The sequence below is a fragment of the Pelodiscus sinensis genome, chromosome 5, assembly GCF_052426305.1.
Source record: "Pelodiscus sinensis isolate ZL-2025 chromosome 5, ASM5242630v1, whole genome shotgun sequence".
In the NCBI taxonomy this organism is placed as follows: domain Eukaryota; kingdom Metazoa; phylum Chordata; order Testudines; family Trionychidae; genus Pelodiscus; species Pelodiscus sinensis.
This window is the reverse complement of record NC_143056.1, coordinates 23,857,278-23,883,428: the sequence shown is the minus strand read 5'-3', so window position 1 is coordinate 23,883,428 and position 26,151 is coordinate 23,857,278. Positions and strand designations below refer to the sequence as shown.

General features: G+C 44.4%; 1 protein-coding gene across 4 annotated transcripts in view; it reads left to right on the top strand.

Annotated features, from left to right (window-relative positions):
* WDR25 (WD repeat domain 25) overlaps positions 1 to 26,151 on the top strand; it is a 122,865-nt gene that overhangs the window by 1,347 nt on the left and 95,367 nt on the right. For 3 of the 4 annotated variants that reach the window (XM_075926566.2, XM_075926567.2, XM_075926565.2), the window contains exon 2: positions 5,992 to 6,727. In XM_075926566.2, coding sequence (XP_075782681.2) covers positions 6,053 to 6,727 — 675 coding nt within the window. In that variant the 5' untranslated portion in view covers positions 5,992 to 6,052. Of the gene's footprint in view, positions 1 to 5,193; positions 5,857 to 5,991; positions 6,728 to 26,151 lie in introns of those variants that run through there. The other variant, XM_075926564.2, reaches the window with a different exon arrangement.

Sequence of the window (26,151 nt, the reverse complement as noted above, 5' to 3'; positions counted from 1 at the left end):
TTTTTCTATGGAGGTTGGATGCAGAAAGAAGTTCAGGGCATGGGATTGGGGTGCAGGAATGTATTTTGACCTGGAGGAAGGGTTTAGGAAGGGCGGCAGAGTCTGGAAGAGAGTTGTGACCTGGGGTGGGGATGGTGACCTTAGGCATGGAGTTGAGAAGCTGGAGGGGAAGGGGTGCCAGAGGCAGGCTCAGCCAGGAGGTGCTTACCTTAGGCAGCTCTGAACCAGCAGCCCAACAGGGACTCTGAGGTAGGCTATTGGCCTGTTGCACCCCCCAGGGTGCTCAGAATAGCTAGAGGCTTCCTCCATGTGCCTCTCTGCACTGTGCCCCCTTGGTGGGCCAGGAAAGGTGGAAGATTTCATGCACTGCCCCCACCCCAGGCTAATCTCTGGCCCTCAGGGCAGGGGCTGCATGTAAAGTGTCTCGCCTCTCCCAAGGCTTGTAGTGCCAGGTGTTTTGAGCAGCCTCTGGCTGCAGCTTACAGTCTGCCTCAGGGTCTTGGTGGGGCGGGTCATGGGCTGGATCAAAAGGCTTGGTGGGCCAAATCCTGCCTGCCCTTGTTCTTGGGTCTGGTACTATGAAATGTTAATGAATTGAATAGTGGAGTGGAGAGCGTGCTTATAAAATTGTGGATGAAGTAAATTAAGCTTGCAAGTACTTTAGAGCAGCGATTCCCAAACTATGGGCCGTGGCCCAGTACCTGGCTGTGGGGAAAAAAATACTGGGCCTCAGCGTGGCTGCCAGGGTGTTCCGGGCTGCCAGGGTGTTCCGGGCTTCCAGACTGCCCGTGTAGCGCCAGGTTCCCCAAGCCCTCAGCCGGGCTGGGCATATGCAGCCGTATGTTTCAGGCTCCCGGCAGAGGCATAGTGAGGGTTACCAGGTGAGCTCTTATTGTTGGCTGTGGAGAGGGGATGGGAAGTTGGATATGGGCCGCAGGGAAGCAGGGTCGGGGCAGTGGAGCTGCCCGGGGAAGATGGGGGGGGGGGGAACCGGCCCGGCGGAAGCAGGACTGGCCGGGGGGGTGGGAGCAGTGGGGCTGGCCAGGGGAGATCGCGGGGAGTGGGGGAGAAAATGCCTGGTGGGGGCAGCGAGGCTGGCTGAGGGAGATTGCGGGGCTGGCTGGGGAACCGGCCCGTGGAAACAGGGCTGGCGGGGGCAGCAGGGCTTGCCAGGAGTGATCGGGAGAGAATCGGCTGGCGGGGACATAAGGGCTGGCCCAGGACGGTGGGGGAGGGGAGAGAGGGGGGAGAATTGGCCAGCGGGGAGCTGGACAGTTCAGGGCGCGCGCAGATCCTGAATAAAAATTTAAAAGCAGTGCCTTTTAAATATCCCCACTGCTGACAGTGAGGTTTAAAGGCACTACAATGTGTCAGAATGGAGAGAACCTGGTGCATTCACCATCCAGAATGAGAATATGGATAAAAAATTCCAAAGATGGTGTCAGCTTTCTGAAAATAAATGAGCCCCTTTTCAATACACGATGTGGTGGTGCAGGGTTTTATTGGACTACTGTCCATTTTTCCAATCCATATTCCCTTAACTTGCTGGTAAGAATGTTGTGGGTGGCTGTATCAAAAGCTTTGCTAAAGCTGGCCGTGGGGGCTTTGGGAGGACCCAAACCAACATATTTGCATATTTGTCATTTGTTTAATGAATATGCAAATATGCAAATTACTGTTACCAGTCCTCTGAAAGCTTGCAAATGGATTTACTGGTCCCCATGTCAAAAAGTTTGGGAACCCCTGCTTTAGAGAACAGGATTACAATTCAACGTGACCTTGAGAAATTAAAGACTTGGGTTAAAATAAAAAAGATGAAATTTAATAAAGGCAAGTACAAAATATTACATTTGAAATATTGCATTACATTTCTAATATATAGTTACAAATAGGGAATAATTAGCTACACTGTAATCATGCTGAAAAGTGAGCATATTTAGTCTTGAGAAAACAAAAAGGAGGATAAGATAACTGCCATGTTGCCTTTTACACATTTTTCTTCTTTTCTTTGCACAGATGAATCCCATTTAAATTAACAATTTCATGATGTAGCACAGATTAATTTGGTTGTTTAGGGAATAGTCCCAGTTTTATAAACTTCAGATAAAGATGTGAGTTGCCCTCCAGAGGGAGAATGTAATGTTTTTTCATACTTATCACTATACTGGTTTTTAAAACTTCTGCAAAATACTTAGCTAACTGTCCTGCAAAGGGATTTGAAAGAACAGACCTGTAGTTGTGGATAGAGTCCTGTTTGAGTCAGTGAGATGCTGTTCAGTAGTAAGTGTTTGTGCTAGGGGACTTCATAGTAAAATAGAGGCACAGCCTAAAGTGCAAAGCTCTCTAGCTTGGAATAAAATAGGGATATTAGAGTCCTGCTCTATTTATACCAGAGTTCTCCCCCTTGGAGTGGAGCAGAGGTATTTTGGTGGTGATACCAGGTGGGCTCAGTGTCAACATTCACCGCAGCTGTGCCATTTTCTGCTCCCAACACTCTCTGCACCCAGCACTGGCTCCACTCTGACAGTTGCATTAACCTTCCCCCACTCTGAAAGTTTAAGAGGGGAAGGGCAGATATTATATCTTTTTTTGGTCTGGATTTAGGGATGTGTGCAACCAAAATTGTAACGGGGTGTGTATGGGGAAAGCACAGCTAAAAAAGTTTGAAAACAGCTGATATATACAAAGCTGATATTTGTTTGCAGGATTGTATATATGCATGCAAGTGACTTTATGCATATCAATAGTCCCATTGAATTCAAATGGACTTCTCAGATGCATAAGTGCTGAGACAGACAAGTGGACAGGCTGCCACTGCTATGTCCCATTTAAAAATGAAGAGTGGCAGCATGACAGTTGTCCTGAGACCCAGCGGGGGACCACAGAATGAGCCTGCGTCTTTGCATGCTGGCTCCTCTCTGTCCCTTTAAGAGTACAGGGAGTGGGGGCGGGGAGTGATCGAGTATTCAATAATGCTACCTGATAAGCTCCTCCTTATCAGGTAGTTGACTACTCCTTTACATCCTTAATTCATACTAGATACACATCTCTAAAAGACATTTTATTTCAAACTGGTAGACTTACCTGCTATTGTCCGGGGGTGGTGGTAGGGCATACAGATCCCCTGCCAGTGCTCCCTGGGCCCAGCCCAGGGGGGCCGAACAGGATGGCCAGCTGCAGCTGTGCTAAACAACCTGGCAATGCTGGGGGAAGCTGTTGCAGGGGTCACAGTAGTGCTCCTGAGGGGGGCAGAGATGGGGAAGGTGGGACTTCCTCCCCCTCCTCTGGTCTGGTGCTGGGGTAGGCAGAGCCACTTACCTGGGCAAGTGAGAGGCAAGATGGAGAGCCCAGTCCCCAGATGGCCACTCCTTTGGTGAGGATGCCCCCACTGGTCTCTTTTTGCAGTATTGCTTCCCAGTCACTTCCCAATCTGTATGTGTGACTACTGTAGAGTAGGGAACCTCAGCCCTAGGGGCTGGATGCGGACCCCGACTTGCCTGGATTCAGCCCCCGAGGCTCAGGGCTCCTTCCCAGCAGTGGGGTTCTGTACTTGCATTTGAGCCCTCCCGCTGCCCCACCATAGGGCTGGAGCACTGAAAATCTGCTAGCGTGGTGCCCCTAGGCTCTGGTGTGTAAGAAGAATATGAGGAGTGTCTTTCTCCTCAGTGAGGAGCCACACTTCAGTGAGCAGTGTTCCCTCTAAGCTTTACAGGTGATTAATCAGCCCCGCCCAGTCAGGGGCTCAGGGTGTAGTGGAGTGGTCCCCAATGTTTTGGGGCTTCCGGGTGCCTGGGCCGCTCACGGGCCATGTGCTTGGAGGCGGGGCCAAGCATGCGCCGCACGCCCAGGGCCGGCACCTGCATGTGTTGTGACCCCGGGCAGGGGCCGCCCAGGCGCTGCATGCACGGGGCTGGCACCGGCACATGCCGCGAACCCGGGGCCAGGGCAGGCACCAGTATGTACTGCGACCCCGGGGCAGGGGCCACCTATGCACTCAGGGCTGGCTCCTGCCGCACACCCGGGGGCGGGGCCAGCCCAGATTGCTCCGCGGGAGCACATAAATGGCCCGGCAGGCGCCATGGTGCCCGCGGGCACCACATTGGGGATCACTGGTGTAGTGCATACAGTTCATTGACTGGGCAGGGCTGATTAATCACCTGTGAAGCAGTGCTGCTGTAGAACATTGTCAGTGAGGTGGCTTTTTTTTTTTTGGTTTCTCACTTGTGTGGGCCACCCCTTCCCCCCCGACTGATTTTTCTGTTAGGCAGTGGCCCTCAACCCAAAAAAGATTCCTCACCCCTCCAGTAGTGGGAGTACTGCCATAAATCTCCTTAGCCAATATTATGGCATGCAAGGCCAATTTCAGCTTCTGTTATTGATTACATAAATGGCTAAAATCCATCAAATTACATTTCTGCTCATAGTAAGCACAAGCATGTATGCTTGTGTTTTCTAGAGACATCAACATGCCTAAAAATTTTATGATGACTCTTAAGCCTTTGATGTAAAGTTGAAGGTGTTGCTGAATTTACTATTTCGGTGTGGTTACATGTACAGTTGCCCTTTTAACACATTCTGTGATCCATTTAGCTATTGTGGTTCCTTTTTTCTTTTATCCTTTGAACTCCAATATGATGAAAGAAAAACTGTCACATTGGCTGTATGAGTAGTTGTAATTCTGCACAAAATTACTGTGATGGAGTGGCACTAACATTTCACAAGTTCCCTATCGGGACAAGTGTGTGTGCTTGCAATCTCTTAGTTCCAGTTGCCTCTTTGGTGACTCAGCCCTTCAGCTGAGTCGCCATTGTGTGAATCAAACAAAAACTCCTTCCGGGTACAACTGTAACAAGTGCCCATCTCAGTGCCCTCTGTCATGTCCCTTTCCCTACTCAGAGGGGGCTTCCTCTCCTGGAAGCAACATCTTGTCTCAGAATCCCATCACAGTCCAGCAATCTCCAATAGCTCTTCACACAGAGCTGTCCACAGTACTGCTGCTCTCAGCCAAACAGTCAGCATACCAACAAGGACTTAACAAACATTTGAACTATCTCACCCATTACCAAGATAGTTTCCCCAATTATCACCTCTAATACCATTAACTCACAAACATCCCACTCTCCCTACCTCTAATATCATCAATTCACAGACACTTACCTTCCTTCCTCCCCCCCCCCCCCCGCATCCCCCTCCTGTTCTGCAATGTGATTTGTCCTTTTCATATTTGTTCATTTTTTTTTAATTGTATCCTTTGGTATATATGGTTGTGACTACTTTCTTCCACTATTTGATCTGAGGAAGTGGGTCTGGCCCACGAAAGCTCATCATCTAATAAACCATCTTGTTAGTCTTTAAAGTGCTACATTGTCCTGCATTTTGCTTCAACTACCCCAGACTAACACGGCTACATTTTTATCACTATGCATACCTTGAGGCCTCCAAAAACACTGACAGCTGTCAGTTCCTTCAGCTCCTTTTATGGGCATTTCTTGTCATTGATTGGCTTCTACCTCTGCAGTCACTCTGGCTTGGAGGACTTATCTATGGCTTCTCTGGGGCAGAGTGTTACAGAGCCATAAGGCTTGCAGCAGGGGGCCTCAGAGTCTGGCCAACCCTGTCACAGTTATATATCCCCAACCAACTGCATAATTTTTTATTATCTTGTTAGAATAGACCTGATGGCAAGTCAGGTTTAAAGTGTGCTGTTATAACTGCATGGATAAAACTTGTGCTTTCCTTGTAATCCTTTATATCAGTTTTGTGGAATGCAGCTTATTACCTATGCAAAATCTGACTAATATTAACAAAGATCTTAGAGATACTGAGATGAAAGATGCTCTGGAAGTGTAAGTATAGGTATGTTGAATTAAAGATTAAATTGTATGAGTAAATATGCATGAAAGTGCATAGTTATTTATATTTGCAAAAAATGTTAAGTGATTACGACCTTAAATATTTTATAGTCTGAATTATTAATTCCTTTAATTGCAGATATCCATCATTTTGGAAGATTTCAGCACAGAGATTATTGCATTTTGCATATTGGACCAGAATGAATTCATCATTAGTTGCTTATGATGATTCAGATTCTGACACGGAGACTGGAGAGGCTGAAAATGAAAATCTTTCTAGCCCAGAAGTTGGACTTGAAAATTCTGCTATGAATCCTGTTCAGCATTTTGCATCTGGTGGCTTGAACACAAAACCTACACACAAAATGCAGGCTGTTGAGTGTATTGACAGTACTGGCAGAAGTATTGTTTGTGAAGGTTCCCCTGCATATCAGATACAGACTAATAAGATGGATTTGTCAGACATTTATCCTTGGAAAGACTATTCTAATCAAGCTAACAAGTTTTCAGGAAATGGCAGTTGCTCTCAGAAGAGAGTAAATCAGGACAAGTTTGTTACCATAAAGGGAATTAGACCCTATGTCCCCAAAAGACTTAGACAAGAAACAACTTCTCAAGTGTATGAAAAAAAAGAATCTGAAGAAGAGAGAGAGAGTTGTGCAACTAAAGCTGGTATACCAGAAGAGCAAATTTCCACAAAGGTTTCTGAATTTATTAAGCCATATTTAGGGTCTAAGTATAAATCAACTGAAATCCCAAGAAACCGGGTATTTCAAATGTCCAAACACAGCGGTCCAGTTAATAAAATCCAGTGGTGTCCTGTACAAGGATGGAGCCATATGCTTCTCTCAGCTTCTATGGATAAAACTTTCAAGGTAATGTACTTAAATAGTGGAATGGTTTACACTTAGTAAAATAGTTGGGAATGGTTAATACTTTCTGAATGCCCCATTCAGCTTCTTTGTCTTCCTGAATCTGATACTTGATCTCGTGTGTGTACTGCCTACCAAGACCTAGACCAGATCCTTTGCAGGACCAGACCCTATTCTAAGCTTGATACTGCAAGCCCTCTCATGCACACAGTCCAGTTTTTCCAGTAGTAATGAAGGATCGCAGGGAGGCTGTGGAATCTTATTGTCTAATCTGCTCTTACAGACCTCCAGTCATCTGTCAGGGATGGTCTAGATCAGTGGTTCTCAATCTGTGGGCTGCATGTGTCCTAACTGTGTGCTAAAGGCCATTGGGCCTGCATGGGAGTCTGGGCTGCCTGCTGGGGTTGGGGTCTCTGGCTGGCCCTGTGTAGTTAGGGACACTGGCTGGGGGTCAGGGCCTGGGAAAAGTGGCAGAGCAGGGGTGGGGCCTCAGAAGGGCTGTGGGGGGGGGTCCCTGAAAATTTAAAAATCAAAATGGGGGCCCTTCTTTTGCTGAAGTTTGAGAACTACAGTACTAAAATAAAGCATGCGGAGAGGATTTAGAATCCATATTTCTAAAGCAATTCAGTTATTGAACATAACTGTTTTAAGAGTCTAGAGACTATGATAATGGTGCTTTTTAGGACTTGCTATTGATTTTATTAGAATTTACAAAACAATGCTTCTGTATTACACACTATCATTTTTTTTAAATTGAAGAAGCCAAATATACAGCAGAAACTCTTGGTATGAAATAGGAAAAAGATTTTGTATGAATTCTGTCACCCTTTATATTTTGATTCTTTAAATTTTTTTATTGTAATTTTCAATATATATATATTTGTGATAGAAGAATACATCTAAATCCTCATGTAAATAAAGGATGATTTATTAGAAGCTGGGAATGGGTGACAGCGGGGATGGATCATTTGATGATTACCTGTTCTGTTCATTCCCTGGCATTATCTACTTTCAGAAGTTAGGTACTGGGCTAAATGGACCTTTAGTCTGGCCCAGTATAGCCATTTGTATGATTTTTGCAATATTCTCTAGAATACACATAGGGTTTTTTAAAATGCTGAGGCAGATATAGGTTGCCTAGCTGCAGGGAACACGAGAGCCCTTTAAATAGAAACAGCTGAAAGAGCTCCCAGCACCTCTAGCGTGTTGCCGGAGATGCGTGATTCCTTTAATCTGTTTCTATTTAAAGGGCTGTTGTGTTCCCTGTGGCTGCTAGGTAACACTGCGTGACAGGCCTGGAGAAGGCACAATCTCTTTAAATAGAAGCACATAAAAGGGTTTACAGCTCCCCACACCTCTTGCCCGTTGCTAGGGAGAAAAAGATGCAAGCCCTTTCAGCAGTTTCTATTTAAAGGGCTTGCGCCTCCCCACGGCTTGTAGGCAAGGCGTGAGGAAGACGCGAGCCCTTTAAATAGAAGCAGTTAGAAGGGCTTTTGCTCTTCTCCTGCTCCAAGGCAATGCACTGGAGGCAGGGCCTGGAACTGCCTTGCAGGCTGGATCCAAGCCCTAGGTGGGCTGGATGTGGCCTGCTGAGAGGCTTTTGCCCAACCCAGCTGTAGAGCATCACCCTTAAAGTCCTATAGAGCCCTCTGCTCCTGAGGCAAGCAGAGAAGAAACATCTTTCCTTTCTTATTCTCACCTTTTCTTACAGTCAGTATGTACTTTGGCAACCCTTTGGCAACTCTCCAAAAATATGAAACTGCTTGCACCAACATAGTCATCTTGTTCTATAGAAATTATAATGTATCAGTTGGTATATCTGATGAGCACAACAGTGAGAGGGCCTTTCCCCTGTTTAACTAAGTACATGCCCACTGTTTTCCCACATTGTTGTGGTGGATCTGGTAGACCGTTTACAGGTGGTACTGGTGTTACTGATGCCCAGTGTCAGGCTTCCTTTGACCAAAAGATGGAGGTTTGAAATCAGAGTTTTCCTTCTAGGTAGGTTGACTTTCAGGACTGAAGAGAACCTTACTTGCCATGAGCTGTCTGGTTATTTTTAAAACATACTTAATATCTGCCTTTCGCATGCCTATTTTTGGTTATAAAACAAATAAAATGCACACCTCTGCCACACATGAAGGATATTTTGTTGGGAACTTTCATGGGGAGAAAATCCTGAGTGTTGAAGGGCTTTTCAGTTTAGAGGAGAAAGGCATAACAAACTAGTAGCAGGAAGCTGAAAGCAGATGAATTCATGAGAAATTAGGGACAAAGTCTTTTTGTTTTAAACAGTGTTATCCATCTTGTCTTGATCAGTAAGAAAGGTGAAAGTTTTGGAGATGGAGAAAACAAACAAAATCTAGAATAATCTTTCCCCTAGAGATCTGAAATCACTAAGCTGCAATTTTCAAATGAGTTTAAGGGAGTTGGGTGCCCACATCCAATTGATGTCTACATGCTCTCCAGCACCTTCAAAAATTCCAGTCTGTATATTATCAAAATGATAATTTGGCAGACATTAAATTAGTATGTCGAACAGAATATTAACATATTTAAACATTTTTTAAAAATAAAGCTATATATGTGCAAAAGTGCTTTTGTAACCCACAGATCTCTTGGATGTGGTGCACTGTCCCACCAAGTGGCTTCGAGGCCACTTACAGAGAGAATAGTGAATCTGCTCTACAGCCTTAGGCAGCCAGCTTTTAGCTCATGTGGTATTCTGCCTGTTGAGAGACTGCGTTGCACTTTCCTGAATAGGGACGGACTTAATCATGTAATATCAAGCCTTCCTGAATTGGGGCCACCATGTACAACCTATTTAATGACCAATAATGGCAAAAATGCTGTTCTTAGTAACTCTTCAGTAACAAATGCAAAATAAAATTAAGACTCTATGGGAGGCTATAAATATTTAAAATAAACCTGCCTAAAGAAGAAAATTAAAATGTTCATTATAGAATAATTCTCAAATGTAATATTAAGAAAAGTCCTCCAGCTGCGTGAGACTTCTGAAACATTTTAGATATTAAATTTAAAAAAATCTGTTAGCCATAAAGTATAGTTTATTATTAAAAATTAACTAAAAAGTATTTCATTTTATTTCTCAAAAGTAAATGTAGGTTTTTAATAGTGCTTAAGATTACCACCTCTGAGGTGTTGAAAATCTGGGTACTGACTACCACTTATCACCAGAAACAGATCACACTCCAACCAACAAAAAGTCTCTTAGTGTCAACTATAGCAAATTATGACTAAAACGATTGAGATGTTTTACACACATACATGCCACTGTACTAGTGTTGCACCATATTATTTTGCTTTATCATTTTTCTTATCCTAATATGATGCTTCTGTCTCAGACGACCAAGGTGTGAACTGTAGAGCAGAGTTTCTCAACCTTTTTCTTGTTGGGGCCTGCCCTCCTCAACGTGCTATAAAAATTCCAGGGCCCAGCAGGGTAGGAGGCGCTGGGGGAGAACTTTGGGCTCTTGCCTTGGGGGGGAGGGCTGAGGCATAAATATAAGTTTACTTTTATTGGGGGAGGCAAGGGTTGGTGATGCTTAGGCCACCTCTGCATAAGGGGATCCAGGGAGGAGGTGCTATCTTCACCTCCTGACTCATCTCAGCAGGCCACTCATAGGGTTGCCAGGTGTCCGGTATTCACCCGGACAGTCTTGTATTTTTGCTTCCTGTCCGGTAAAAATAATTCAGAGAATACCAGACACCTAAGATGTCTGGTATTTTCTGAAATTTTCCCTGGCCAGGATGCGAAAATGCCGGGTACCTGGCAACCCTACAAACACTCAGCGCCCAGCCTTTCCCCCCCTTTCCCTCCCAGCCCCCATGCTTACCTGGTTCTCCAAGGCTGCCGGCACAAAATGGCTGCTGGCCAAAAGACCTAGGGGAAGCAATGCTTCCCTTAGGTCTTAGTGCTCAACTGTTCCCCTGTTCCTATGCCTGTACTCACTCTTAAAGGGGACATGCTGTTTGGTGTGTTTCTCCCCCCCCCCCCCCCCCGTTTGTTCTTCCCTTCAACAAAATTTTTTCCTGTGGTGTTTTTTTTTGGGGGGGGGGGGGGTGTTCGGTATTTTTGTTTCCATCTGGCAACCCTAGCCACTCAGCCTGTCTGGGGGGGTGGGTGTGGGTGTGTGGCGGGAGTTGCAAACAAAAAATATAACTCAAAGGGAAAAGACAGCTCAGAAAGTTTGAAAACTGCTCATGGCACAGGTAGGGAGTAGCTAGGGGCTATGCAGGTAGGAGAGCAACTGGGGGGGGCTGTGTGTGGGTGAGGGTGGCTCCCAGCTTCAGGTCACAGATGGGAACTGTCCTTCCCTTGCCCCCATCATATTTCATGTTATAATCAGCAAAACAGTAAAAATACTATCCAAACTAGCTAAAAACCAGGTAGGTGGCAACCCTATTATCTGTAACATCTTTAGCATTTTAACATACTCTCTTGTATGTATCTTTCAGGCCAGTAGGGGGCACAGTTAGATTAAATATGGGCATTACAGGGTTCCGAGATTTAATTGTATAAAGGGTTCACTGTCACAGGCCCATGAATCTCTAATCATGTGGAAAGAGCACTTTGTAATATAAGAAATCAGGTAGTGGTGTAGAGCTTAAGGATTTTTTTTCTTTCCAGATGCAAATTTTTGGAAAAAGTATGTGATTGAAAATGGTGAATTGAAGTTCTAAAACGTGGATTTTTCTCACAGTGCCACATTTCTTTGAAATGCGAAATACTAAGTAGTACATAAAGTGCTTATGAAAAGGTCATGTGAATATGAACATTTGAGATCTGTTAAAGAAGACACAGGAGTATGTAACATGAAGAATAGACAGCCAGAATGGATGATTTATTAATCTGAGCTTCAAGTTTGAAACATTTAGCCTTCTTGGAACAACAGGTTTGAATCCAAACAATTCTGACTCAGTCCTTTGCCATTCAATGGCAGGATTCATGGTACTAAGTAGACAATTTGTCGGATAGTAAATATTTGTAGAATTAAATTTACATGCTTCAGTCATGCAATCTGATCAGTGCAGCCACATCTATATGTTTGCATTGTCCTAGCGAAGTCAGAAAAGCTTCCCGTAAGAATGGGGTCCTGGCAGTGAAGATTAGATTGACCCTGGTTGATCCTGCATAGTTTAGAAAGTTTGTTTTTGTTGTTTTTGTTTCTCTAATTACAATAGCCATAAGACTATTATTTCAACTTTGTATCTGGTGAGAATGCGCAGCCAGATAGCTTTTTGCATTATTTCCTCTTTTTTTGTTTTGTTTTTTTGTTTTTTTGTTCACGTGTACTTGAATACTCACACCACCTTAATTTTTTTGTCACAAACTAAGAATGTTGTATTCTTAGGGTTTATATAGGAAGAAAGAAAAAATGAATAAACTGTCCTGTGTATTACATTCCAAATAGGAATTTATTACTATAATATACACATGGAACTTGCTACTTTTGAAGTAATGTATGGAATGTGATATACGCTCTGCCTTTAATAAGGAACACAGAATAAGCAGCCCACAACTGTTCCAATGTAAGGACCATAGAGGGTCCTTTATCCATATCACCCTTTCAGATCAATGCTAGAATAAAGGTCAAGGGGCATTTTTCAACTGGTGTCCAATTTACATGTGAAAAGGAAAAATCAAACCTCTTTTTTTGTTTTTCTAGACAGAGTATGAAACACTGTGGAAGGAGAAAGTTCTCCAGGAAAAATAAAATGTCTAAAGTTGTGTGTAACTTATGGTGGCATGTAAAGTACAAATATTGCATGTCCAGCTGCACTGATATAAATAACAGTGTTGATGGTGAGACCTGGTCTACATGCCTGAATCCCCAGGATATATACCTTGCAAAACTCTTTGTGTAAAAATAAAAAAGTTAAAAAACAATGAAAAGTCTAACAAAGCATGTAGATGGTATCATGAGTTTTCGTGGGCACAACCCACTTCTTCCGAAGGACTTCTAATACTCCAGTCTTCTGAAAAAGTAGGTTGTGCTCATGATACCATATACGTGTTTTGTTAGTCTTTAAGGTGCTACTAGACTTTTAGTTGTTGTTTTTTTTAATTTTTCCTGTTGCAGACTAACTTGGCTACCCCTCTGAATCTCTGTGTAGTTGCTCATATGGTTATCTTGCTGATTTTAGCTGTGTAGTGTTCTGGAGCCTTTCCACACCACGGTGAAAAGCTTCAGCAGTGGGAAGCTGCTAAAATTTTTTCCTGCTGTCTCTTGTCTGCTAAACATTTTCACTGCAGCCTGTAGTGCAGCATGCTGTAGAGCAGGGGTTCCCAAACTTTCTGACATGGGAACCAGTAAATCCATTCACGAACTTTTTGAGGACCGGTAACATTCATTTGCATATTCATCAATCAAATGATGAATATTCAAATAAGTTGTTTCTGAACCTCCCAAAGCCCCCAGTGCCAGCTTTAGCAAATCTTTTGATATGGTCACTCACAATATTCTTGCCATCAAGTTAAAGAATATGGATTGGCTAAATGGAGTGTAAGACAGACAGACAAAGCTGGTTAGACCAGGGTTTCCCAAACTTTTTACTTTAGTTGGAACCCTTTTTTTTCAGTACTGTTTTTTGCAGCCCAAAAATATAAACACATAAACTGAGAAAATACCAGACATATAACATTAGGTACGTTTTATTATTACTAGATGTATCAGTTTGTAGTTTCAAACTGCCTGGTTGCTAAATGTGCTCAGGCTGCATGAGTGTGTCTACCAGCCAGCCAGTTCGCAACTACTGCAGGGGGTGAGGGTGGGGGGCACAATAGAATCCCCAGGCTGGACTCACTCGTGCTTTGTGGGGTAGGGGGAGGCCATCTCCCTGAGATGTACATATGGCCGGGTCAGTCTCGCTTCCCCCGCTGCGCCTCTGGCCAGCCCTTCTTCCCCCAATCCCCTCCCGAACAGTCAGTTCTCCCCTGCTTCTCCTCCCAATCTCCCTTGGCCAGCCCCGCTGCACTCTAGCAGGCCGGAACACCCCGGCAACCACACTGACGCCCGGTATTTTTTTCCCTGTGGCCTGGTACCGGGCCGCGGCCCCTAGTTTGGGAAACGGTGCTGTAGAGAGAAGTGTGGATGCAGCCTTACGTTCGCTGCAGTGTGTGTAGCTATATTTCAAGCCTCTCGTGTATAGGGATCTGTAAAACCATACAGAAAAGAGATAGAATCACCAGGCAGGGGAAAGATGTTGGCTTGGGGCATGCTCTCCCCCATCCAGGACTGCCCCATCTCTGAACTTCCTACCCCTTTGTTCATTAGAGGAGGGCTCTCCCCCAAATTCATTCAGGAGTATTTCTGGCTGTTCCCCATTGTCAGGGAGCAAGGGGAAAGTACAGTTTGCTCCATTCCTCACGCTGGCTGGGAAGCACAGGGGGCAAACAAACCTGGACCTGCCCTAGCCAGGGGTCATGCCCCCCTCCTCTGGTTGTGCCTGCTGGAGTTGCAGCGGTCATTGAGAAAGCAGCTTGGGGACAGGTGAGAAGCACTATGATGAATGAGGGCTGGAGTAATCCTCTCTCCCTGGGGTAGCTTACATACTGAAACCCCCCCTCTCCATCCCAGAGTAGTGATTTAAATGCAGAAAAAAAATTGATTTAAGGACCCGAACAATACCGGGTAAATCTTTTAGTTGCAAATAACTTAGTCAGTCATTTCTCCATCCTGGTGCATTTTGTTTTAAGAATGACTATTTCATGCTGCTTTTAGAATGGCAGAAATACAATTGTTTTTAAAAGGACTTGAGGCCTATACTTCATGACTAAAGTGATGAAGGAAAGAGAAATAGATTGAAATAAATCAGGAAGACCATTTAATCAGCATTAATGCATTCCAGATTACTTGGCTGTATATGACATGTATTTTGGAACAGTGTCTCCTAACCTTTTTGCATACAGACTCCTTTTCAATCTATTCAAATTTTATGGATCTCCAAACAATATAGCTGTTTTCATACATTCCATTATTGATAATCATTTGAACTGTACTATAACGTTATCTAAACAAATATAGTAGTATTGAGAGAGAATACAGGGTGTCCACATTGAAGTGCAACAACTTTGAGGTTCCATATTGAATAATGCAAACATAAGAATATGTACACGACTCATAAGTAATATGCTTAAGATACATTTGGCATATGGGTACATATTAGCGTGCACCATTTGTAGCACAGACTGCATCACACTGATCTTCAATTTCTCTCCACACATTGTCTAATATCACAGGTGTCAGTCTGAAACATGGAAGAATATAAGGACCGAGACTTAGATATACGATGTGGTATCTGTGCAAGATTCAACATTTTCACATTAATACAGAAAAAAATATAACGCTTCAAGGTCGTTATATCTCTGTGTGGACATCCTGTACTTTACTTAGTGAGGTGGCTGGTGCTGTAGAGTGGATGACCAGGGTTCGACAAATAGATTACATCCCGGAAGAGCCGGTGCGGAGTGATCTGCGTATGCGCAGAGCGCAGAACCACGCGGCTGGCGAGTGGGCCTCGCCGCCGCTCGGCGAGCCCTGTGGATGACAGAGTGAGGATGTCTGGTTGGATTGATGACGGTCTCAGCCTTAGATCTGATTCCATGTTCACTCAGCTCTTGTACTTTGATTTTAATGCAACCAGAGTGGAAAATCCAGTCTCACAAAGATAAGTTGTTGGAAAAGGCATCAATATTTTGCACTCTTGTAAGTAAGTTCTGGACACTCAGTAACAACTTGTAGCCAAAAGTCAGTCAGGAGCTTTTGTTTGAAGACCGGCTTTAGCGAGTTGTCACATGATAGTTCAGTGAGACTGTCTTGTTCTTGGGATGTCAAACTTGTGTATATGTTGATAGCAAGGGCCACAAATGGGTTTCTGATCCAGTCATTGTTTGTGTTTAGTAACAGGAAAGTACTCACACAGCTGTACATTGAGGTTTTGCATGTGCTCTCTGATTTCTCATTTTACATTGTCTGTGAGTTGCATTTCTGAGCTGGCCAAAAAATTGGACAGATTGTGGAAAGAATCATAGTTGGACTGATCAAATCGAGATGTCCACAGGCCCAATTTTGTTATGGACATGGAAGATGGTTACAGACTTTCCCTATAGACTTAGATTAAGCCCATTTAGGTAGCTGAAGATATCAGCTAAGTAAGCCAATTTAGCTAGCCAAGGAAAATCAACGAGGTGATGAGAGAGCTCATAATGATGGTCCAGCAAAAAAAATCCTCACTTCATCACACAATTCAAACAGGTGCAAGAGAACCTTTCCTCTCAAAAGCTAGCGAACTTCTGTGCAAAGAAGTTGGCTGTGATCACTGCCCATCACGTCACACAAAGCTGCGGATAGTCTTGAATTCAGTGGACAGGCCTTGAAGATCTTCAATTTCATCACCAACTCATCCAAAACCACCCTTAGGTCAGCAGGCATTTTTTTAACAGCTAGCGCGTCCCTGTGAATGTTGCAGTGAATGAATGTAGCTAATGGTGCCACTGCTTTAAGTTGAGTGACTACTCTTGTGTACTGACTGGTCATTGCACGAGTCCCATCCGTCCTGATCCCCATACATTTTGATGAGTCAGTATCATGCTCCCTCTTGAAATCGCTCAACACATCAAAAATAGCCTCGACAGTTATGTGTCAGAGCAAAGATTTGTAAAAGACAAAGTTCTCTTGTCTTAAAAATATATTCACCGTGTTTTGTTTCAGTGTGATGCTGAAGATTAGCTGGTTTTAAGCTCTCATTTCACAGCATCATCTTACAGAGTAAGCATAATGGACATGGTCAGATTCATTGCAAGTCCATGTAAACACTAACTCCAGGTATACATCGCTGTAGTTTCGCATTTTCCATTTACTTTGTTTTGAAGTGGAACTCGACGTTCCACAATAGTCTCCCGGTTCCTTTCTTTTCAGCATCCCTGTTTTGATCAATCCAACTAAAAGCTTCCTGCCACTCTGATAGCTTTTGAATGGTTAGAGCAAGGTGACATATTCACGTAACAGGATCGCGGAACTAAATATTTAATATATATTTGTGATTAACAATATATGAATATTTATTAATTAAAATACATAAGTGATTTTGAGCCCACCCAGTAGGTGCTGCTGGCCAGCAGCACCTAACACCTTGTCCTGTCCTGGGAAGCAGTGCCGCCACCCTGGCCCGAGGCCAGCTTGGGGTAAAGCTGGTAGCTTGGGTGCTTGGCTCCCTCCCCAGCTCTGGGCTACCCCCCCTCTGGGCTAGGTCAGGGTGGGCTGACCTGTGGAGAAGCTGGTAGTCAGAGTGTGTGGTCCAGGCCCCTCAATGAACCCTAGAAACACTAGGTAAATCTTCTAGTACTGCATAAAGTTAGGTGGAAAAAATGCCCTAGTGAGAGTCCAGATATTCCTAATTTTAGAAGAGAAGAAAAACATTCCAAAATGCCAAAGTGCTATGTGACCAAAAAATATGGAGGTTGTTGTAATGAAATTTCATCTCAACCTTATTTATGGTGGAACTACTGCACTGTTAGAAGTATATGATTTCCCCTCCTGTCTGGGAGGTTTCTTCATGTGGTGCTTTTGTAGTACTGTACTTCTAATACATTAAGCTAGAGATAGGGGCAGGATGTTTCACTAAGGGTAGGGGGAAGAAGTGTTGGGAGCTTTTCCCATGGCAGTACAGAATACTTTAATCTTCTATAAATGATAGCTACATTTGTAAAGGAATATTTACAGTCCAATTTGGGAAGTATATGTGTGAGGAATGTGGGACATGGACACATGATTGCTTGTCTGAACTGCTATAGTATGAACTCTCAATTTATTTCTCTCAAGATAATATTAACATTTTTATACATCCTTCATGTTGAATTTCTGCTTTATGTGAATTCTAGGAAGGCATAATATATTTAATACTAGCATACTGACCGAGCATTGCTTGGGTCTTTAGTTGGGGAAGGGGAGGCCTCAGGGCAGTTGGGTGCAGGAGTCAGGGCAGGGGGTTGGGACCTGAGAGTGTGAGGGCTGCTGGAATCAGAATTGGGGGGTGAGGAGGGGCTCAGGATGGAGTGGTGTGTGCAGGAGTCAGGTTCTTAAGGCAGAGGCTTGGGGGTGCAGGAGGTTGGTTGTGTGGAGGGACTCTGGGTCAGGCCAGGTGTCGGGGACTGAGCTGGTTGGCTGGCAGCTTGCTGGGGCATCAGGAGCCATGCTGACTGGCCGGCAGCTCATCAGCATGGGAACCTTACCAATGTGTAGTATCTGGCACCATGCAGAGCCTGACTTCCAGCTGGCCTCTCTCTTACTGTGCACTTGTCCCCCGGTGGTTATTCTGCAATATAACTGTGGCTGCTAGCATATCCCTCCCTTTCCATTTTATGAGAATTAATTATATTTCGGGCACATCCCATTGTCCTGGCACAGCCAAACCCTTACCTTGCTTTAATTTATAAGAGGAAGCTGCATACCAAATTTGGTGGTCCTAACTCTTGTCATTTAGCAGGAGTTCTTGAACAAACTGACTCACAGACAGACACAGAAACGCTCTCAAATATATAGTAGATTAATGCCATGTATTTTTGCTTCCTGGAATCAGCTGCTGATCTGTTTCAACAGCAGCTGAATCGGGGACCCCTGAGGTAGAGCAGCTGGGGTCCTGCCGGGTTGGTCCTGCAGCACCGAGGGGCGTCGCTACGGGACCAACCCAGTAGCACCCCAGCTGCTTTGCCCCAGGTGTCGGGATTCAGCCGCTGCAGAAACTGACCAGCAGCATCAGTTTCACCAGCAGGCTGAATCCGGTCGCCTGGGGCAGAGCAGCTGGGGTGCTGCCGGGTTGGTCCCGTAGCGCTGCCCCTCGGCGCTGCAGGACCAACCCGGCAGGACCCCAGCTGCTCTGCCTCAGGGGTCCCCAAGTCAGCTGCTGCTGAAACAGATCAGCGGCTGATTCCAGGAAGCCCCAGGCAGAGCAGCTCTGCCCCGGGCTTCCTGGAATAAGCTGCTGGTCTGTTTCAGCAGCAGCTGAATCGGGGACCCCTGAGGCAGAGCAGCTGGGGTCCTGCCGGGTTGGTCCCGCAGCGCCATCCTTTGGCGCTGCGGGACCCACCCGGCAGCACTCCAGCTGCTCTGCTCCAGGCGTCCCCAAGAGCAGCTGGGGTGCTGCCGGGTTGGTCCCGCAGCCCCGAGGGGCAGCGCTACAGGACCAACCGGGCAGTACCCCAGCTGCTCTGTCTCAGGCGTCCCCAAGAGCAGCTGGAGTGCTGCTGGATTGGTGCCGTAGCGCTGCCCCTCAGCGCTGCGGGACCCACCCGGCAGCACCCCAGCTGCTCTATTGCAGACATCCCTGATTCAGCTGCTGCTGAAACTGACCAGCAGTGGCTGAATCAGGGACGCCTGGGGCAGAACCGGACTATCGTAAGGGGGGGGCTATGAGGAACCTGGGGTGGCATCCCCTCCCACCCCACTCCAGACCCCTCATAGCACCCCCTTCTGATAGTCAGGCATATCTGATAATCCAGCACCCCCTGGGTCCTAAAGGTGCCGGATTATTGGAAGTTTACTGTATTTATACTAGCCAGATTTGATGGACATATTTCACAGCCTGCATTACATCAAGAACTATATGAAACTATATTTGTGTTTTCAAAACTGTTTTTTTCTGTCTACACTGGAAAGCAAAAATAGCAGATGAGGCTTATATTTCTAGAAGTTTATTCCTATATAATAAGCTGCCTGCTTAGACCTGTTGTGTCATATTGAAAGGAATGGAAACTGAAGTCTTCTGCTCATCCATATAATGAGTGTAGCATTGTCTGTAGAAATGTGAATTTCCTCATCGCTATGATTTTTACCCTGTCCTGGCAGGATCGCTTATAAAGTTATTTTAGTTTTCAAGCCAATTCAGTGCTTGGTTTCTCAGATGAAATAGCCAATATAGATGATAATTCTGTGTGTGTGTGTGTGTGTGTGTGTGTGTATGTGTGTGTGTGTGTGTATATATATATATATATATATATATAAAAAAATATGACATGAATCTGTTTACTAGGTAAAGAACTCAGATCCCTGACTCGTTTAACATAAGTCCACAAATAGCTGTCAATTGATAAGACCTTATCACTAGTTCACTAGTGACCTGGGCTCTTTTCAAACTAGTGATCAAGTGGTGAGAGCTTTATTACATTACCAGTCCTCTGAGCTGTCCACTTCCCGTCTTCTAGGGGAGATTCATTTTGAAGTCCAACTGTCTTGTCTGTGTTCCTTTAACTGCTGTCAGAATATTTGTAAGACTGATGGTCGATGAGCCTTTTCTCAGAAAATTTCTATCATGTTACATGTGAAAACTCTAAAAACACAGAATTGTGCTCTGTGGTGGTAAATTTTTAATACTACATTCTAAAATAACAAGTTGCATCCATCATGTCTTGCTTACAACTCTTCTGGGATGTTAATATCAAGAGTGGTAGCAAGACATGAGAAATACTTCTCCTACTTCACTTAGCGCTAGTAAGGTGTCATGTGGGGTATTGTGTCGAATTCTGAGCACAATAGTTTGGGAGAGCAACAAAAATAATACAGGTTGAATCTCTTTGGTCCGGGATTCCCTGGTCCAGCAATATCCAGACCATGGATGTTGGGTAGTTGGGATCGGGAGCTGGCTGGGAGTGGAGCAGGCATGGTGCCAGTCCTGTGGCAGAGGCCAGGGAGACTGGCCAGGGACAGCAGCAAAGCCCCGTGACTGAAGTCGGTGGCCATGAGGGGAGAGTCCAGAGGCTGGCAGCAAAGGGTCTGGAAATGACCATCCCCATTCGGCAAACTCCCTCGTTCAGAACTGGTTAGGTTCCGAGGGTACCTATCTAAAAAATACGGCCTATGAAGAAAGATTGAAAAAAAAATTGTTTTTTAGTCTGGAGAAGACTGAGAGAGGAGATACTCTTTATAACAACCTTTTACTCATCTGAAGGCTAAGGTGATAAATTGGTCTCCTTAATCATTGAGGAAAGGGCAAGAAAGAATGGGCTTAAATTGCAGCAAAGGAGATTTAGGTTAGACACTAAGAAAAACTTCCTAGGGTAGTTAGGGTACCTAGAGAGTTTGTTGAATCTTCATCATTGGAAGTTTTTAAGAACAGGTTAGTAAAAAACCTGTCAGAGATGGTTGAGATAATACTTCATCTGCCTCAATGCAGGGGACTGTACTGGATGATAAACCAAGGATCCTTTGAGTGCTACTTTTCTGTGATCATCAGGGAGCCATCAGAAAACCTCTCCTGATGATATGAGATGTACGTCTGATAGAGTGCTGTGTTACTGGTCTTGTGAAATAGCACCATCTCCTTACCATCATTACCGGCATGGGAGGCTAGAGAAGAAAGGAGAGGATAGTAGGGGGCAAGCAGACTTTCAGAATGATTTTACAAGTAAGAGAGAGGCTAGGTTAATCTCTTTCTAATGCTGAATAGCACTTTAACAAGTAATCTTATTATGGATGTGAACGACTAGTCAACTATCCGATAAGCAAATGCTTATTGGATAGTCGACACTAGTTGACTAGTCACTTCTCCCCCCCCCCCTTGCTGCCTTTATCAGAAAGAGGCACCAAGGGGGAAGGGAAGATGAAAGGGACGCTTCAAAGTGGCAGCATTGCATGGAACCTGGGGTCTGCTGTGGACTCCCCTGCTGACCCTGGGCTCCATATGGCGTTGCTGCTTTGAAACACTGCATTAAGTGATCACATGTCTCCACTTGGTCTCATAATGGCTTTGGTAATCTCCCATGTAAATGTGCCTTTCTTTGTCTTTAGTCATACCTTCTTGTTTTAGAATGAAGTATCATGAATTACTCACACTGTACGCTACTTTCAAATGCGAAAATTAAAGTGGACGATAAGTATAGGCGATAGGGCATTTCTCCCTTATATATTTATATATAATGTAATTTAAAGACTTATGATTGAGAGTGCCTAGGACCTTTGAAGATCTTAATCCAGCCCTGAATATCAGTGCTCTACATTCCTGCTGTTAGGGGAGGGAATGTTGCATGTGCCGAGAGATGACATTACAAGGGTTTTCTTGTGAATGTAATTACTTAGGTAATAAAAATATTTTGCTGCACAGCACTCAGTTGACACACACGGGCTGTCAAACTTGAGTGATTAGCACATTACACTTTGTTAAATAAAGCAGCATGTCAGAGACTTTGTCATAGAAAAGTAGGGACCTCAGGAGGTTATCTTGTTTATCTTCCCCCATGGAGGCAGGACTAGGCTTTTCATGGAATGAGCATGCATGTAAGAAAAAACTTTACTAGCTTAGAGTCATCAAGCTAGAATCCTTTCATTTAGGTTTTTTAAAACTTGCTAATTATTAAAATACAGAAACAGTAATATTTAGGTATATTTGTAGAATTGTGTATGAATACATATTTGCCAATAACTGTAATGCTATTTTTGTCCAAATATTTGAAATTTTTCCATTTTTAATCTGTTAAATGAGAGAGACTTTTGAATACTCATTATTGTACTTGTTTAAAATGATCATTGTGTAGGGAGGATTTTAGTTGACAACCAAAACTGACTGTACTCGTATCTAGATAATACAGATCAAGACTTAATAACCAGTTGTTATAAAAGTAATTTTATAGAAGTCAATAACGTACATCAGTAAAATATAGTTCATGGGTGGTAAAAGTGCTTGGCTTTGGCCCCCTTACACAGAAGTGCTTGGAATGCACAGGTGTCTGCAGCATACTGTTTCAGTATGTTATTGCTTAAATATGTTTGAGATTTTTGTTTCAAAGATTTATTTTTTAATTATTTTCTCAGTTGCTTCTGGCGAAGCTGTTGTCAAGGAAACAGAAATCCTTGTAATGCCTTGCTCCACTTTGTCTGATTCATTGACTAGAGATGACTTGTGTAGTATTTATCCTGATATAAGTAACAGGTGCATTATTCTGCCTCTAAATCAGAGGTAGGGAACCTTTTTTGGGGTCGGGGGCTGCTTACGCACAGAAAAATCAATTGGGCTTCACACAAGTGAGAAGCCAAAAAAAAAATTTTTTTTTGTTTAAACCCTTCACTGACGTGGTCCCTGACTGAGACGGAAAAAGACATTTCCCACATTCCCCTCACACACCAGAGCCTTGGGGGGGGGAGGGAGGTGGCCCAGACTAGTAGATTTTGTGTGCTTCAGCCCCACATGGAGACAGTAGGGGGACTGGAGCACCAGCGTGGGGGCTAGATCCAGGCAAGCAAGAGACTGTATCTGGCCCTGGGCCTTAGATTCCTCTCCCCTGCTCTAAATGGTTTCTTTTGAAATGAGTTTATTTCCTTGATTATGAATAGCCTCAGCCTGGCCTGGCATGCGCAGATAGCCCGAACCTGGCTCTTCCGGGATGTAATCTACTCACCACAGGTGAGTAGATTACATAGATTGTTGAGCCTTGGATATTATTACACAGATGCTGTTTTACACTCCAGGGCCCAAGTTCTTGGAACACAAAGACCAAGCAGGGAAACACTGCATCTTCTCTGGCCTAGGAATATGTTAAAATCTTACAACCCCATTGCAATGATGACCTCATCTGTCTTGATACACTTATGTAATGCCTCCAGGTTTGGGGCACCTGGGAGTTTGTAGAGCAGCATCCCTATAGGAAGGATATTCCTTGGGAAGCTGTATGGCTGCTTCATGGCCCATTTTTGATGACATACCTGTTATAAAAAGATTATAGGAAACTGATGAACGTCTTCCTCTTTCTCTTCATGAAAGAGCTAGGAAGTGAAGAATTGGAAGAATACAACATGACTGAGGAAAAATGTGTTCTTCATATACCAAAGAACAGCCACTACATCACCTATGCAGAGGATACCTGTAAGATATTGAAAATGAAAATGTGGCCTGAAATAAGTGGTACAGTCAAAAACCTGGGTTATGCTTTTTTTTCTTTGATATATGGAATAGAGGACTGATAATAAGCGTGTATAGGTTTAAAGATTTTTTTTTCTTGCTTTGGAAATAAAAAACTTAATATTTTTAATATCTTCCTTGTTTTGTTGGGAGTTCTCCCAGGGGCCCTCTCATCCTTAGCTTGAAGGGAGGTGGCATTAAGTTTTTATTTGAAGAAATCTTTTCCTGCAGATGTGTGCAAAATATCCAGTTAAATAGAAGTTAACAGAGGCAAGCAAAAAATATTTTATTATCTGTCTGTATAAAAATAATTCCCTCCCTTAATCAGATGTCACTTCCTTGGTATCGTAAACCCACTACTACTTCAGTCAGACATAGACCCTTTCAGGAAAATCAAAATTGACAAGATTTGAAAAGAAAGAAGAAGGAAAAACTTTTTTTTGCAAAACCTTTTCAGGCCTTTGTATAATCATGAGAACAAGAGATACACGCTAGGGATGTTACATTTTGATTAATCAGGTAATTGAGTAGCCGATGGAATTTTCATTGACTACTTAATTAGTTGATAAGGTGTGTGTGTGTTTGTGTGTGTTCACAATACCCGCTGTGCTGCTGTCTTTTAAATGTAGTAAGAGCCGCCCATGGGGCTCTTACTACATTTAAAAGGAAGAGGCGCAGCAGTCAAGACCTGATGCAAGTGGGGCCTGCAGCAGTCCCCACTTGCGCCATTTCCCCAGCTGTGCCTATGCCTCTCCTGCTCCCCCATGGAAACAGTGCTTGGTAGGGTTGCCAGATGGTCCCCCCCCAAAATAGCGGACACGCGGTATTTTGGTCAAGCAAAACAAAACAACCCCCCTCCCCAATGCAAGCTAACCCCACTCTGGGCGCATCAGAAGCGGGGGGGGGGGAGGAGGAGGGATTGGCTGGGACTCCTGATGCACCAAGAGTGGCGAACGCAGCCCCACCTCCCACCCTGGGAGTCCCAGCTGGGAGGCGTGGCCACGATCGGCGCTGGGAGCCTATGATTGTGCAGAAGCCTGGTGGGGGTGGGGGAGTCCTAGTCACTCCCCCCGCCAGGCTTCTGCGCAATCACAGGCTCCTAGCGCTGATCGTGGGCCCGCCTTCCAGACGCTCTCCCCACCCACACCAGGCTTCCGTCCAGTGTGCAGCTGGAAAAATCAGAATACCGGACATTGCACATGTCTGGTATTCTCTGTTTTTTTTTTTTTTAACCCGACAAAGAGCGCAAATACTGGACTGTCTGGTAGAATACCAGATACCTGGCAACCCTAGGCTTAGGGGAGCTGGCTTTTAAACTGGGTCCACCTAGCACTGGCTCCTGCTCCCCCTTGCTGCCTCTGATTCAAAGACAGCGGTTTGGGGGGAGCAATTAGTTAACTAGTTGCTTAAATCCCTAATGCATACCCCTCATGTTTTCCTTTTACAGGTCAGTTTCAAGTCCTACAGAACAGTCCCTGGGTATGAAGTGTATTATTTTGCTTTTTCCTTGTTCTGGAAAGCTTCTTAGAACATGTCATGATTTTTAAGCTTTGAAAAAATAACACAATGAGAAGGAATAGTTTTTTGAGTGCTTGCATATGTCCATTCAACTTTTGGTGTATGCATCCTCTTACAAGCAATTTATTGGAGAACATTTTTCCCTCAGCAATACCCATTAGGGCGATTGAGCTCCCTCTGCTGGCACAAGGCTTGCTGGTATAAGAGCATAGGACTGTCCCCAGGCCTCTCCCAAAGACAACTGTCAGAGCAATTTTACAGTAATTACTGTATTTCTCTGAGTCCTTGTACATAGTGCCATCTTTTGTTGTTTCTAGCTAAGATAGTCTAATTTATTAATAGTTTTTAACTTGTGTTCCTTTGTACTAGGTTTGATACTGAAACTATGCCACACTCACCAGGGACTGAGTCCTGCAACACTTGCACTAAACCCTTGCTGTTCAGTGACCCACAACTGACATGCTTAAACTGCTTGGGAGGATCCCATATCAATGACAAATGTCACATCTCTAAAGAAAACTTAAATCCCTTATAGAGGATTAGAGCAGTGAGATTCAAGAATTTATTCATGGAGGTAACGCTTCAACCTCCTCCAGAATCATCTCACACAGAGAGCATCCTGAGTATTTTGACCTCAGTGTTGAGCAAACTAGTTATGTCTGTGCCTTCTAGGTAAGGATGTTAAGAAGCAGGTAACTGACTAATCGTATATTCGATACAATTTGTATTGAGTATATGAGAGTCGATAAGGGCCTCCGCTGCGGCTGCAGCTCTGACGTTTAAATGTAGTAGGTGCTGGATGGGCAGGGGGTAGGTCCAGGACCTGGCACAAGCTGGGACTCAGCAGTCCTGGCTCACCGGGTCTTGGACCGCTGCACGTCTACTTTTTAAATGTAGTAAGAGCCGGGTGGCTGTTACTATATTTAAAAAGCAAAGGCGCAGAGGGGGGATATATCCAGGACCCAGCGCAAGCTGGGACTCAACAGTCCTGGCTTGCACTG